Raw genomic sequence first — 15976 nt, 5'->3', positions numbered from 1 at the left:
TCAGTGTGTCATTTAGCAGCTGCACTGTGTGATTCTAACTATAGTAAGTTATTTTCTGTTGGTTAACTCATGAAATATTCACAGCTTCTCACTTAGTAACATCCTAGTGAACCTTTATGGTCTGTTAGAGGAACTTATTATTTTTTATTTTTTGGCCAGTCCTAGAGCGTGGACTTGGGGCCTGGGCCCTGGCTTCTTTTTGCTCAAGGCTAACACTCTACCACTTGAGCCACAGCACCACTTCCACATTTTTTGTTTATGTGGTACTGAAGAATCGAACCCAGGGCTTCATGCTTGCAAGGCAAGCACTCTACTGCTAAGCCACATTCCCAGCCCCAGGAATTTATTATTTTTGTAGAATAAATATCTCATTTGGTGGTTATATGAGCCTATGAAACTTAGCAATTCTGAGAAATTATGTTCTGATTAGATGAGGCCTACCTTGCTGATATTAATTCATAGGTTTCTAGGCTTTAAAAAAACAACTTTAGACCCAGTTATTTTGTATTAACCTGGGTTAAGAGTCTCTTAACTACTTATTTATAAAACGTAGCCTTTGTTGGTAAAGGCTAGTAATTTGATAGAGATTTAGAAATATTTTTAGAAATAGTGAGTGGTTAATTTTTAAAGACTTTTAAAAACCACTATAGGAAATAATTTGGAGTGCAACAGACATATATTCAGTGATTAACAGTAATATTCATCCTTTTCTTCACATGTTTAGCTAATTCCATGTAACATGAAGCTTCCTGAAAGACAACCTGAATTTTTCTTTTACTATACTTTACTGGGAAATGATGTTACAAATGAACCCTTTAATGATTTGATCAATCCAAACTTTGAGCCAGAGAGAGCATCTGTTCATATTCGCAGCAGTGTAGAAATGCTTCGTGTTTTCCTGGCTCTTCACTCTAAACTACAGGTAAGTATTATGCCAAGTTTTAGTTTAGTTTTGTTTTTTAATTCGAGATGGTTTTGAATTTGGTCTTGAACTCTATTCTCTTTCAATAGTAGAGATCTTTCTACCATGTTAAAAAAAAATTTTAGGTATTAGCTAAGTTATTAGAATTACAGTTAACTTCAGAATTTTAGAGATAACACTTCACTACCCAGTTGTTGAAAAAAGAGGTATATCATTTATTAGTATATTATAGTAAGAAATTTTACCAGAACCTAGAGCTGTGGCCACAGGTCAAACTTGACACTTCAGAATTTACCTCGTTGTTAAAATGAGAGATAATGGCAATTTTCTAAAACCTACTCCTGAGTATTTTTTAAACTTTTTGAGGGGTTTTGGCAGACTAGGTTTTGAACTTAGGGTCACCTGACTGCTAGGCAGGTACTCTGCCACTTGAGCCATGTCTCCAACCTGTTTTTGCTTTTTTTCTGGTAAGCATGTCTTAGTGCTTCTTCTCACCTCCCGCTCCAAATGGAGTCCAGTGATGAGTGGACCTTACTTTAAGCAAATGGTTATGTAATCCTGTGCCACTTCTTTTACTGCCCCACTTAAGTTTGATCAAAAGTAACCGCCCTAAAAGATAAAAGAGTAATTGAGTATGTGCATGTGTGCTGCCCTTTAGTTTTTTCACTCAAGGCTGGTACTCTACCGCTTGAGCCACACACAACCCTGCTAAGTGGATATGAGAGTCTCATGAACTTTTCTACCTGGGCTAGCCTCAAACCACAATCCTCAGATTCAGCCTTCTGAGTAAATGAGATTACAGGTGTGAGCTACTAGCATTTGGCTTGAGGTTTACATTTATAGCATCCAACTTAAAAAATGTTTATAGGGTGAGAATGGTAGTACATGCCTCCCAGTTGGGAGGCAGAAATGGGGAAAATCATAGTAGTTCTAGGTCAGCCTGGGCATAAAGTGAAAACCTACATAAAAAATAATGCAAAAAAGAGGCTAGAAGTATAGCCCAAGTGGTAATGTCTGCTAGCATGAGGTCCTGAATTTAATCTCCAGTACTGCTGAATTAAGACTTAAGTATATGGAGTCGTGGACTTAGGCTTGTAATCCTAGCCATTTGGGAGGTTAAGATTGGGAAGATCACAGTTCAAAGCCAGCCTGCCCATATGCCCAGTGAAACTCTTTAACCAATAACATACTTAAGAGTGGCATATACCTGTTACCTCAATTATGTGGGAAGCTGAGATAGTGAAGATTATGGTTCTGAGTCAGCTCAGGGAACAAGAGTTTTGGAGACTCCATCTTAGTGGAATTGCATACCTGTCATCCCAGCTAAGATTGCTGTCTAGGCATGGCCTGGACGAAACAATGAGACTATTCTCAGAATAACCAGTGTGTAAAAGGGATGCAGGTGTGGCTTGTACATAGAGCTTCTGTTTGGCAGGAATAAGGTTCAAACTCTAGTACTGCATTTAAAAAGATTAAGTTGTAATTTGGGCCAATTACCAAGTGCTGATAACCAAAAATTGTTTATATATTGTTTTCCAAGGCTTCCACGTAGTATGGGAAAAGAATAGTCCCATGACAGGTTCCTAGTTCTTCTTAGTGCAGTTTTCAATATGTTGAGCTTTTGCCTTTTGGTGTTCAAGCTTTGACTTTATATACAAAGGCCTAGAATAAGAAGAAAATAAGGTTTTATGAATGGAGAAGACAGAATTTTTTAAGGTTTTAAAGTTCCAAATTGGGCTGCTCCACTGACTTATTTTTTAGAATTGTGTTTGAATTAATATCAAGAAGGAACTACAAGCTGGTTACTGGTGGTTCATACCTGTAATCCTAGGTACTTAGGAATCTGGAACCTGAAGGGTTATGGTTCTAAGCCAGCCCATTCAGGAAAGTTCGTGAGACTACATATGAAGACCATAATATCTCCCGTGAACCAGCAAAATGACTAGCTGGATGCATGACTCACTTGATAAGGTGTCAACTGTGAGCAAGAAAGCTTAATCTGAGCACAAGGGCTTGAGTTACAAAAAATAAGAAAACCACTTTAAGGTTTTTTTCTGTTTAAATTCATGCACTCATTTTTTAATTAAACATAGTAAAATATTAAAGTAATTGTAATTCATTGAAGAGACAAAAAAGATTAGTAACATCTATGTATTATACCTTATTGAGCAAAGAAATGAAAAAGCTGAGAACTATTATTGAGTCACTGTTAATCTATGTCTTACCACCAGTTTTAACAGTCATGCATGAGAATTCATTTTTCTGTAGGGCAGGCTGTAGTCTCTGTTGCTTCAAGGACTCATTTGATAACCTCTAATAAGGAGGAGAAAATACAGTGTCTCACTTTGATTTTTCCCTTTTGCTTTAGATCCATCTCTGCTGTGGAGACCAGTCCCTGGGCAGTACAGAAATACCTTTGAGTGGATTGCTAAGAAAGGGCAGCACGGAAATCAACCAACGCCCTGTCACAATCGAGGGTGCTTTTACCCTTGACCCACCAAATCGAGCTAAACAAAAGCTCGCACCTATTCCTCTGGAGCTGGCCCCAACTGTGGGTGTGTCTGTGGTCCTGCAGAGAGAGAGCATCGAGTCCCAGGTAAGTAATGACTCTATTTCTCTCTTCCCAGCTTCTCCGGTATCTCATCACCAAAGAATCTCAAGAGTTACCTGGAATAACAGTGTCTTCGTTATTCTTTACCAGTAGCCTATATTATGTGATCTCTTTGTTGAATAAACCTTTCAGAAAAGTGCTGAGGCTTCTGCTGTTTAGTTTGTAAGTGACTATGGGGGCTCATAGCCCACTTAGCTTTAGGACCATCTTGTATAGTAGAAATTGTTTCCATCCACTCCCAACATACAGTTTTTTTACTCTAATATAGGGGTAGGAATGTCTGTCTTAGGCTCACTAAATCGTTTGGTATGTGACAGGCCAGATATGTAATACTTTTCCTCAGCCGCCTATGGCCAGTCTCCCTATAATGATAATTTGGTGTGGCTGGTAGTGATAGCCGTTGGCAGAAAAAGAGATCCCCTGCCTCTTCAAGGAACTGATATTTAGACCTAATTCTAAAGAATCTGCAGTGGTGGTATCTTTTTTATTTTGACACAAACCCAGCTAAAATAAGATTCTTGGTTCATTAGTATTTGTGGCCCCCGTAATCATCTTATTGCAAAAAGTTAGTCTATAGGCACATTGTAAATTAAAGATAGAAAAGTTGAAAAACATATATATATAGTTTTACAGGGTAGTATAGCACATCCAGAAACCCTACTCCTAGACATCTGTTTCTGTGTGGGGTACGGGCCTTCATTATGCTCTTATCTATTCCCAGGGTCACCTAAGCCTGTCTTTCTCATATAGTCCTTCTTACTCTTTAGGATGCATTTTGGTACCCTGCTCTTGGATGTATGTCCTTTCTGTTCATCTTCCTTTTTCTGGTCCTAGATGCTATAAGGAAATTTCCAAATTATGAAGAAAAGTAGACTAGGAATATCCAAACTGGGAAAGGAAGCTTGTGTGTGTTTTTTTTAAACAACGCCAAGTTTTTGCTTAATTATGAAGGAAAATATTTTGCAAATTGTACATTATTTAAAAATTGTTTTTAGTCTTTAATTGAGTTAAAGACCCAGAATGGACATGAGCCTGAGCATTCAAGCAAGCAAGTTTTAACCCCCATAAAGGAGAGGACACTGGCTGGGCCAAAGTCACCAAGTGTGTCCGCTGCTCCAGCTCATAACCAGACCCCTCCAGCCAGAGATGAAGCCACAGAAAGCGAGGTGGAGAGCCTACAGTACGATAAGGGTTTGGAGCCAAATCCCAAGGGTAAGACATCTTATCACACATCTTTTGTGTGTTGGATTTTGTGGTCATCTAATAAACAGCTATGAGAACTTCCTTGGGTTTTAAGTAAAAAATGTTGGAGTATTTTATGAACCAAAAGTATGTGATGATATAAGATATTTCAGTTTAAGAAAGGTAATTCTTTAAAAAAGATTTTTTTTTTTTTTTATGGTGCTAGAGAATTGATCTTGAGACCTGTGCTTGCTAGGCATTCACTCTACTACCACACAGATGTGTGCCACCACATTCAGCTGTTTTTTGGTTTGGGGGAGTCTCACAAACTTTTTACTTATGCTGGCCTTGACTTCAGCTTCCATCTTCCTGTTTTCTGTGTCACATGTAGCTGAGATATAGGCATGAACCACTATCCCCAACTCAAGTAGATTTTTAAACTAGTAAGCTCTTGAATAAGTTATCTGGAATTTTAGAGAAAAGAGCTATTAACTGCTTTGTCTTGTAAAGTCATACTTATTTTTTATTGTACAGGGTCTGAGGATATATATATATATATTATTATAAAGTTTTTCCATCCACTGCATAAAAATCTACAGTTTTAGCTTTTTAGCCACTAGGATAGAAAGCATGATGAGTTAGGAATTAGAAGTTTAGGGTAAAAGGTTTACTTGAGTACCTGTTTAACTGAGTTTCTCATTAAACTTCTCAGGCCTATTAGGTTCTAACTCTGTTGGAACTATTTTATTTATTCTGAAAATAATTGCATCCAGGTTAAAGAGTGAAGTTATCTTGTATAGCTAGGTTAGGTTCAAACCTGCTATCTTTAATGTTCCTGCCTAAACCTGTTGAGTTTTGAGATTATAAGCATGCACAGGCATAAACTTTTCAGATCTTTACATAATTCTTACAATTAGTTTAGGGTAAGACATTTTTAAGATGTTCATACCTGTGTAGTAATAACTTCATAAAAATAGTTGAGTTCCTTGCTTGAAGATAAATGAGATAGCTTTAAATTATCTGAATTTTTTTGTTTGCTTATTGGTGGTTGTTTTTAAATTTTTGTGTTCATTTTAGGCATTAGTTCTTCTGTACCTGCTTCACTGGCTCAGCCAGTGGCTCCATCCATTGTTTCAGAAACAGTTTCACGACAGAAGATTGCTGTTCCAGCAACATCACATCATTTTTGCTTTTCCATAGACTTGAGGAGTGTCCATGGCTTGGAAATTGGCTATCCTGTCAACTGTATATTAAGGTGTGATTTGATTTTGTTTGAGGAGAAATGCCTTTCCTCTGCCTTAGGAAGTTGCAGAGAAATGTCACCAAAGAATTAAAACCTTTGTTTAACCTGTAACATGAAAAGGAAGTAAAGCAATAAATATCCTAGTGACTTTGAACTTTAAAAAAGTGGCATTGGTAGTACAAAAGGTACCAGTCTTAGCTATTCTGATATACTAGTTGTAGGTATTTGTATTCATTTATTGATGCTGACATTTAAAATGTAGCTTTTGAACTTTAGAGGGTTCTTGTTGTAGTTGTTCTTTTCTGGAAAAAAAATGCTACAAGTCAAAATAATATTACAGTATCTGATTTTTCCGTAAAACTATTACAGTGGGAGGCTTATTTTCCTTCTAGGTACATTTTATAGCTGCAAATCAAATAACCATCATAGTAAGCTAAATAGAATGTCCACATTTTTATACATACTATCAGTTGAATAGCTTTAAACAATAGCTTGTTTTAATAATGTTAGATTTTCATAGAGTTTTTGATTGAGATGTAATTAAATAACAAAAATGTATTTGTAGTCTTTAGCTTCTCTTTCTCATGAATTTCTTTGACTCATGGATTAGCATTGGAAATAAAGTGTTTTTCTGTGATTAAAGTGAGAAAAGCTGAGAGCATCAATGACTCAACGCCTATATTTCTAGCTACTCAGGTGACTGAGATCTGAGGATCTCAGTTCAAAGCCATCCAGGCAGGAAAATCCATGAGACTCTTATCTCTAGTTAACCACCAAAAGGTCAGAAGTAGATCTGTCACTTAAGTTGTAGAGTGCTAGTCTTGAGCTGAAAAAACTCAGCGAGTGCCCAAGCCATGAGTTCCAGCCCGAGGCCAGGAAAAAAAAAAGAAAGAGGAAAAAAAAGAAAAAATGTGTTTGTCTTCTCACCGTGCTTACATTGAGTCTCAACAGCTACACGCTGCTTTCTGCCTTTACTTGAGGTACACGTGCATTCAAGTCTATAAATAATTTTTTAATTGTACCTGATTTTTTTCCGTAATTTTTCTAAAGTTATTTCCAATTTCTCCATACTTTTTTTATGAATACTAGACCTCACACTGAGCATGCTTAAAAAATTGCACAATTGAAAAAGTAAGTCCAGCTCAGATTCAGTTTTGCAATTGACACGTTAAATGCTAAAAGTCTTTACTGTTGTTTTCTTAATCTGAAAATTCAAGATGGAAAAAAGATTTTTATTCTCATGGACATAGCTTTTCCAAAAAGGTTTGTTTTCTCTGTTTTAGAAATAGAATTACTACTTAGTGTCCACCTTTGTTTTGTCTTTTCTTACCCTTTACTCTTAGCTAAGATGTCTGTGCTTCCACTGCTGTTGCTGCTGCTGTTTGTAGTAAATCTGGAGACGATATTGGCCAGGAGCACAGAAATTAGATACAGGAGAGGAAGTCTAACCAAGCCTATTCAGAAAGCACTCACACTTACCTGTGTCTGCTGCTTACCATCGGTACCATTTGTTTAATCACTGAATGTCCATGTGATACCCCTGTTATCATACATGAGTCACACTCACAACTCAGCTTTCAAGGACATCAGATTCATAAGTCTGCATATGAGGAGACCTGTAGTTCACTTGATAAAGAAAAGGAAATTCTATTCTTAAGAAATAATTCATAGTTACTGCCCACTGAACACTATATAGAATTACTTTTCTTATAGTCAGGCAATGGGAATTGAAATTCAAGTACATGAACTCCCTCTAAGATAGTTTGATATCAATAGAATTGTGAACATACAATAAGAGCATTGGGTAAGCAATACAGGAATTTTCAGGTGTACATGTAGGAATTCTTTTTGTAGGAAAACAATTTTTACTAGTAGGATTTAAATTGTAGTTTTATATATGAATAACATGACATGGTGTGGAATTTAAGCAAGCATTGTAATATATTAATTTGGTTTTATTTTATTATAATTACTCAGAATTGAACTCAAGCACTCTACTAGTTGTCATACTCTCAAATGCATTTTTCCCTTCCTTCCTTCCTCCTTCCCTTCCTTCCCCTCTCCCCCCCCCCACCATTTCTTTGATTTATCAGATACAGTCTAGCACTAATGTTGTCCAGGCTATCCTCAAACCATAATTGTCTTTCATCCACCTCCCTAGTAATTGAGATTATAGGCATATACCACCATACCCAGCTATATTTGGCTTTAAATACAGAGTTAGTTTAGCAGTAGTTGGGCATTCTTCATCTAGTCTACTATGGTTTAAGTAATGAAAAGAAGAAATAGTGTGATGTCACTCTGGCTCATGTTGTATACATTTGAATTACTTTTATCCTGGTTCTCTGGAGACAAATTATTATGAACTCTTACACTGACAAATAAAAATAGGACATTATAGGTTTAGGAATTAAATTTAGAGGGCTGGGATGTTGCTCAGTGTCAAAGTGCTTGCCTAGCAAGTGCAGTGTTCTGGGTTTGATCCCCAGTACCAAAAAAGAAAAGAAAAAAAATGCAGTTAAAAAAAAAAGAAATTAAATTTAGTGAAACAGCTACACTCCTTCCTGTTCTGGTTTTTGTTGTTGTTGTTTGGTAGTACTGGCGTTTGGACTGAGGTCCTTATGCAGAAAAGGCAGATGCTCTGCTACTGAGCCATTTCCCCAGCTCTTTTTTCCCTTTAGTTATTTTTCAGTTGGGTATTGCACCTGGGACCCTGGCCTTACCACTTAGGCCCATACTTGGATGACAAGTATGTACCACCATGCCTGGCTTATTGAAATATAAAATTGGTGTCTTACTAATTTTGTGCTTGGATTGCCTCAAAATGAGCAGTTAGGATTACATCGTGAGGCACCTGCCTGGCCCAGCATTTCAGGAACACGTAATACATGACAGAAACTGCTTACTGCAAAAATGGAGGATGTACACTGACAAGCAACCCTTAAACTGCAGCTCAGTGTTCCTAGTATTTTTTCATTAAATTTTTTTTCGTTCTCATAATCTTTGTATTACGCTTTTTAAAATCCAGACTATCTCCTGTATAGATGGTACTATAACACTTTCTATTTCTTGAATTCTAGGTACTCCTATCCATTCTTTGGAAGTGCAGCTCCTATCATGACTAACCCCCCTGTGGAAGTTCGGAAGAACATGGAAGTCTTTCTCCCCCAGTCTTACTGTGCATTTGACTTTGCCACTGTGCCTCACCAGCTGCAGGACACCTTCCTACGGTAATGTCCATGTCATGTGGATCTCTTTTCTGTTCTCCTAGATAAGCACTTGAAAATTTGATGTCTAGACTTAAATCCATAGCACTTTGTGCATTTGAGAATCAAAGAAATTGACTGGTAATGTAACTGACATTTTCACTTTTACCACACAATTATAGGTTTATTATAAAGCCTATTTTCTGATTTCTTTTGCCTGAGTGTAGATACTTAAAGTTTGTTAAAAGCAGTCTGTTAATTAATGAGAATGGTGTCTTTTTCTGTACATAAGGAGATAAATAAAAAATATTTAGCTTTGATTGGGTCACTAAGTTAACTGGAGTGTTATTTAACTTTTTGTTTTGTTTTGTTTTTGCTGATGTGGGGGCTTAAACTCAGAACTGGGGTGCTGTCCCTATGTTTCTTTGTGCTCAAGGATAGTGCTCTCCCACTTCAGCTGCAGTGCCACTTCTTGCTTGTTCCCAGTAGTTTATTGGCAGTAAGAATCTCATGGACTTTTCTGCCCCAAATGCCTGCGAACCACGATCCTTGGATGTTGGTCTCCTGAATACTAGCATTACAGGTGTAAGACAGTGGCACCTGGATTTTTCTTTTTTTTTTTTTTCATAATAAAAATCTAGCCATTTGAAATAGATTTTCAATGGAAAAATGATACCTGTAAAACTTTTGTAAAACTTTTACTTTTGTAGACTAGAATAATCCAAATTAATACAGTCCTAAAGGAGAAATAATCGAAAATTTTAGAACCACTATGGGAATAATAATATTTCAATGTTTTTCTTTTTTGCCTAAAGCACTATAGAAACAAAACTAGTTCCTCATGTTGGTTGCTTGTGAAATTGGTTGGTTGCTGTGAGCAGTTGTGTTAGGTGATTTTCCAGGTAAAAACAAGTATAACAATAAAGGCTTTCCTCCTGTAGGGTGTTCCAAGAGTTTAATTGAGGAGAGGCTCTCATTGAGGCCTAGCAGCTGAGAACATGTGTTTCTCTTTTCCTTAGGATTCCCCTGCTGGTAGAATTGTGGCACAAGGATAAGATGAGTAAAGACTTACTCCTGGGCATCGCAAGAATCCAGCTGTCTAACATCTTGTCTTCAGAAAAGACTCGCTTTTTAGGCTCAAATGGTGAACAGTGCTGGCGCCAAACATACAGTGAGAGTGTGCCTGTTATAGCAACACAGGGGTGTGTAATCTTTCTTCTGCATGCATTTTCACTTTGCCTTTATTTTATAAGCATTCTGATTAACAAATCCTAGCCTTATTGTTTCATGTCCTTTTTTGACTGATCAGGCTTTTTGTTTTTCTTTTTAATCTTTGGAGTATGTATTCCAAATTGCTTGTTAGGGTTCTGAAGTTAAAATACACATATATATAACTATAATATTGTAATTCTCATTTAGAATATATTTTTCCTGCCCTCTCTTTAGCCAGATAATTATGTATTATTTTGGCTTTTGTGAAACTGGAGAGGTGAGAGCTTTCTACTTGCTAGACAGGCTCTCTACCACTCTAGCCACTCCCTCAGCTCTTTTATGCTTTTTCAGGCAGGGCTCACATAAAGTTAAATTAATAGTGTAGTGTAGCGTGTATATAAGAGGTCTTGAAGCCTAAAGGCTGTTGAAGTTTCTGTAGCAAAAGTGTAAGGTGTGGGCTGGGATGTAGCTCAGTGGCAAAGCACTTGCCTAGCAAGTGCAACATCCTGGGTTCGATCCCCAGTACCAAAAAAGAAAAGACCCAAAAAAAGTGTAAGATGTAAGTTATGTTGCTTACTCCTGAGCATTATAGTACAGTATGGAGAAGCAAAAGGAAAATAACAGAAGTGTTTGTATGGCTTTTAAGATACTTTTTATTTCCCATGTAGGGCAAATAACAGGATAGTAGACCTTTCTTACACAGTGACTCTAGAAGATTATGGACTAGTGAAAATGCGTGAGATTTTTGTCTCTGAGTCATCATCTCAGGTAAATATAATGGAGTCTTATCAAACTCCTTAGGAAGACTTTAGTGTGAGTGTGCTTAACTAGGCTTTGTCATTCTTACATTAGGGTTTATCTGCTGTACAACAGAAGACGCCTTCTCTTCCTCCAGCACCTTGTCCTTCAGAGATTCAGCTGGAACCCCGTGAAACCTTAGAATACAAAGCAGCACTAGAGCTAGAAATGTGGAAGGAGATGCAAGAAGACATTTTTGAAAATCAGGTTATTTAAATCTTGTTTTTGTGTACTTGATATATTTTTCCTTTTTTATAGTAGGTTTTTGTTCCATATTCCTATCTAGTTTGTTCAAATGTCAACAGTGCCTTTCTGTTATAGAAAAACTGAGAGTAAAAAATAATTTGAAATGGGATAACTTTCTGTAAATTTTGTCAAAGTTATTGTTATTCTTTAATCTCAGATTCTTACTTGGTCTACTCCTTTGGAAGGTGGACTGGCAGTTGCTAAAGGAGAGAATTAAAAAACAGAACTGCTTTTATTCTCTTCTGCTTATTGCTTCTCTCAGGCAATTTCAATTTTTTTTAAAAAAATCAAATAAAATGCCTGTAAAAATATTAAGTTCATTAGCTGACTAAAGCCGATTTGTTGATTTGAAATATTTGGAGTTTCTTTGAGCAAGTCTGTTTTTTTTTTCCCTTGGTAGCTGAAGCAGAAAGAACTGGCTCATATGCAAGCTCTTGCTGAGGAGTGGAAAAAAAGAGACCGGGAAAGAGAATCATTAGTGAAGAAAAAGGTGATAACTTGTGTAAACTTGAGGGAGGAGGGAAAGAATTCGAATGATAATATCTTGTATCTGCTTTAAAGAAAACCTTTGGAAAGAATAGTCTATATAATGGTTGTGACAAAGGTGAGGTAGCTGAATAAGTCAGATACCACTGCTTTTATGCTTTCTAGTTTTTGAAATATGTAGACGTTTTACACAGCACTTTTTTAAAAATGCATTTTTAAGTATATGTAAAAGTTACATTGTAACCTGTAATGAATAAAAGGCACCCTATTCTTTAGCTCTTTTTAAGAATTCAGTGATGAAATAAGGCAAAGGTTTTTGTTTTTAATAAAGAAAGGACACCTTATGCCTTTTGTTTAGTAGAGCATTAGTATCCTTTAAAATCCTACTCTTCAAATACAAATGTTTGTGTTTACAAAGTATTTACAATGTCAGTCTTGTTCCTTATATACTAAAACACAGCAGCTGTCTCCTTACAAATGGTCCAAAGTAACAGCTGCACCGAGGAAGCCCTTGCCTGTCAGATAGCCACCCACCCCACATTTCCTTTTGCTTTAAACTAGGTGGGTCCTGTTTACTAGTCTGCAGTTCTAGCTGCTGCATCTCTATATATTCTGCTCTGAAAACCTTGTCCATACTGTATTGCTGTGAACCTGACTGCCAGAAGACTGATAATGATGCCTCTCCTTGAACTCAAGACCTCTTTTCAGTTAGCAAGACCCACCTTAGGAAGGAAGGTAGGACAAGAGCTCAGGAGCAACAAGGCTGGTGGAACCCGCTGATTTTGCCATATCAAGTGCCACAGTCAAAAGAAATCGGTTCACATCATATAGTTAGAACCTACTGCAGATGCAGAGACATACTTCACAGAGAGCTGCTCTGGCAGGAGGATGGGCAGGAGGCCAGACCACAGGTGCTCTGAATCCTTGATCTGTTCCAGGCCAAGTCCCAGCCTGCTGGTGTTACAGATTTGCAGAGTGCTTTGGCTGGTGGTCCCATCTAGGACCTGCTGAAATAAGTGATGCAGCTCTGCTCCCCACATGGTGAGAAGGACAGAGAAAGATGAGCATGGTGTTAACAAGGCCTGCACACCTGAAGACAAGCAGTCAAAGAGACTTGGGAAGCATATATGAACATAGGATTGTGGAGAAGAGGGGGTGGGTACTGAAGAGAACAAAGTGATGCTCGAATCCTTATACCTGAGGGGTCATCAGAGCTGCCCTATAAACCTGGTACATCCATGGTGCATTCATTGTCTGACTCTCAGCAATAGTGAGTTCACACAGGTTGTCTCCTCAATCCTCCTTAACCCTCACCCATTGTGAGCTTTTAAAAAACTAACTCGACTTGGCTTTCCTGACTATATTCTTCTAGATTCAACCTCTGCATTTCTTGACTTGTTCACTATATTCTTTTTCTCTATACATACTAACTTCTTTGGTGATCTCCTCCACTCACTTGGCCTTATGTAAATCACATCACACACCTTGTGAACACCCCTTTCACTTCCATATTCAGCTTCTCTCCTGGACTTTTTGTATTTGGCTATTTTACTTCTATTCTCTAGAACTTTGTTTCTTTTGATTTTTCCATCTTAATAAGTAATATCGCCTTTACTCAGTTGCTCAGTGTACAGACTAATTCATCCTTAATTATCTTTCATGGCCTGTTATATTTGTTAGCCCAAAGTGAAACTTTTATTTGTATTTATCTATGTACCTTGTTATGTTTATATTACCCCAAAGTGGAACTTTTAAAATGTAAGACAGAATCATGTACTCCTCTGTTCAAAACTCATCATACTGCACCTCACACTTAGAAATGGAGAATTCTTACTAGTATGTGAAAGGCCCTGCATGGTCTGCCCATTATCTCCTGTCTTCTGTGCCAACCATTATCTCCTGTCTATGTACCAACCACTCCCAGCTCCTGGTTATGCGTAAGATGTGCTGAACCACATCCCTCCTGAAGATCTATGAAACACTTCTGGATGTACATCTGCTTAGAATAATCTCATTGAGGCCTTCTTTGACTACCATATCCAAAATAATGTCCCCTGGCACATGACTTTTTGTTCCCTCTATTCTGATTCTTCAGAGCATTGACTGATACCAAGTATGCACTTGTGGCTTGGCATGGTGGATCACCCTTGTACTCCTAGCTACTTGGGAAGGTGAGATGGGGAGGATCATATTTTGAGGCCAGCACAGGCAAAAAGATCCTGAGACACCTGTCTTAACCAAAAGTTAACTTACATAATTAGGTAATGTGCATCTGCTATGTGAGAAGTATAGTCCAAATGAAGCAGGGGGAAAAGAAAGACTCCAAAAAATAACAAAAACGAAAAGTAGAGGGAATGTCTCAAGTGATAGAGTATTTGCCTAGCAAGCAGAAGACCTTGAGTTCAAACCCCAGTACTTCCAAGATAAATGAACAAGCATTTACTTATTTGTAGTTTCTCTTTCCCAAGAATATATATGCTATACAACTTTGTTTTGCTTAGGTGAATGTTAACCATATAGAATGATTTCAAGTTTGTTTTTTTTTAGTTTGAAACATGAAAGTAACTGTGAAGCAAATATTATTTGGGTCTTCAGGCCTGAAACTCTGTAGGGAGGTTTGGCTTTGTAATATAAATTTGGGAGTTCTTAGTATATGTAATGGTAGGAAGATGAGATCAACTAAGAGGCATCCTCAGAACTCTGGACAGAACCTAAATATTTGACTATTTGTGGTAATAATTTGGTTAAGGATGGGCAGTATGCTTCGCATGTTTTTAGATACACCAAAACTATGAGGTAGAATTAATAGAATTAGAATAAAGATAATCATAACTGGTTGTATTAAAAATAAGGTGTCAAATTCTGCAGTTATATTAAAGTAGTTTTGTAAAATGGGCATAATTTTTGTCAGGTTAGGACTAAAACTCCTGAGAATATTCTTTGACATTAACACTGTGAGTGTTACCAGCATCTTTTTGAGAAAGATGACTACCACTAAAGACATTCAAACATGTCATGATTTTCACTCCTTAGAAGGAATTTCTACTATATATACTTTGAATTGAGGCATGTACTTTGACTCTTTCCAGTTCTTAGGTCCTATTTCAATAAAATAATACAGTTTTTAATTTTTCTATATTTTGAATAAGAGAAGTAAGTAATCTTTCTTTTCCTGTGGTTTAGGTGGCTGAATATAGCATTCTAGAGGGAAAACTTCAAAAAACCCTAATTGAATTAGAGAAACGAGAGCAGCAGCTGGCTAGTGCAGAATCCGAGGTACTTCATTTGCTTATCATATCTTTTTTTTACTGTCTAAACGTTATACCTTTCTTTGCTTTGTATATAATATAATACACTTCATGGAAATTGTTTTTCAGACATAGGGAAAACTGATATTTACTAGGTAAAGCATATGCATGTTGGGAATGGGCTAGGTACTAGTGGCTCACACCTATAATCCCAGGTATTCAGGAGGCTGAGATCTGAGGATCATGATTCAAAGCCAGCCCAGACAGGAAAGTCCCTGAGACTCTTATCTCCAGTTAACCACCAGAAAACCAGAAGTGGCGCTGTAGCTCAAAGTGGTAGAGTGCCAGCCTTGAACAAAAGAGCTCAGGGACTGTGCTGTGAGGCTATGAGTTCAAGCTCCATGACCAACAACAACAACAAAAAATGTTGGGAATGGATAAGAAAGTGCTTGGTATTTGAAATAGTTAACCTTCTTTTAGCCCAGTTGGCTGACTTCTTCCCATTGTGGGAGTTTTTGGTTAATCTCTCCATTATGTGGAAAGGGTGGGTAAAGATGAGATTCTGAACCCAGTGTGGCAGCTTGCCCATGTAGACCCAGTACCCTCAGGAGGCTAGGCAGGGGGATCATGAATTCAAGGCTAACATTAGCTAAGCTACATAGAAGAGACTCTGTCTCAGATAAAAAAAGAAAGATTAGATCCTAACAGTTAGCATTAAATTTGGTCTTAACTGGATTATGCTAAAAAGTTTTTCTATAAATGTATTTAAATAGTTTTGGGTCTGGGAAGGTGGCCTAGTGGTAGAGTGCTTGCCTAGCATAC

At 37.3% G+C, this 15976-nt stretch overlaps 1 protein-coding gene across 2 annotated transcripts in view; it reads left to right on the top strand.

The window, feature by feature from the left end:
• Positions 1-15976, top strand: part of Cep120 (centrosomal protein 120) — a 58599-nt gene that overhangs the window by 17533 nt on the left and 25090 nt on the right. For both annotated transcript variants that reach the window (XM_048347287.1, XM_048347288.1), the window contains exons 7-16: positions 725-922; positions 3291-3518; positions 4529-4745; positions 5793-5970; positions 9039-9188; positions 10184-10366; positions 11045-11144; positions 11229-11381; positions 11821-11910; positions 15090-15182. In XM_048347287.1, coding sequence (XP_048203244.1) covers positions 725-922; positions 3291-3518; positions 4529-4745; positions 5793-5970; positions 9039-9188; positions 10184-10366; positions 11045-11144; positions 11229-11381; positions 11821-11910; positions 15090-15182 — 1590 coding nt within the window. The remainder of the gene's footprint in view (positions 1-724; positions 923-3290; positions 3519-4528; positions 4746-5792; positions 5971-9038; positions 9189-10183; positions 10367-11044; positions 11145-11228; positions 11382-11820; positions 11911-15089; positions 15183-15976) is intronic.

This window comes from Perognathus longimembris, chromosome 5 (assembly GCF_023159225.1).
Source record: "Perognathus longimembris pacificus isolate PPM17 chromosome 5, ASM2315922v1, whole genome shotgun sequence".
Lineage (NCBI taxonomy): Eukaryota > Metazoa > Chordata > Mammalia > Rodentia > Heteromyidae > Perognathus > Perognathus longimembris.
Note: the sequence above shows the minus strand (reverse complement) of the source record. Positions and strands in the feature narration are given on the sequence as shown.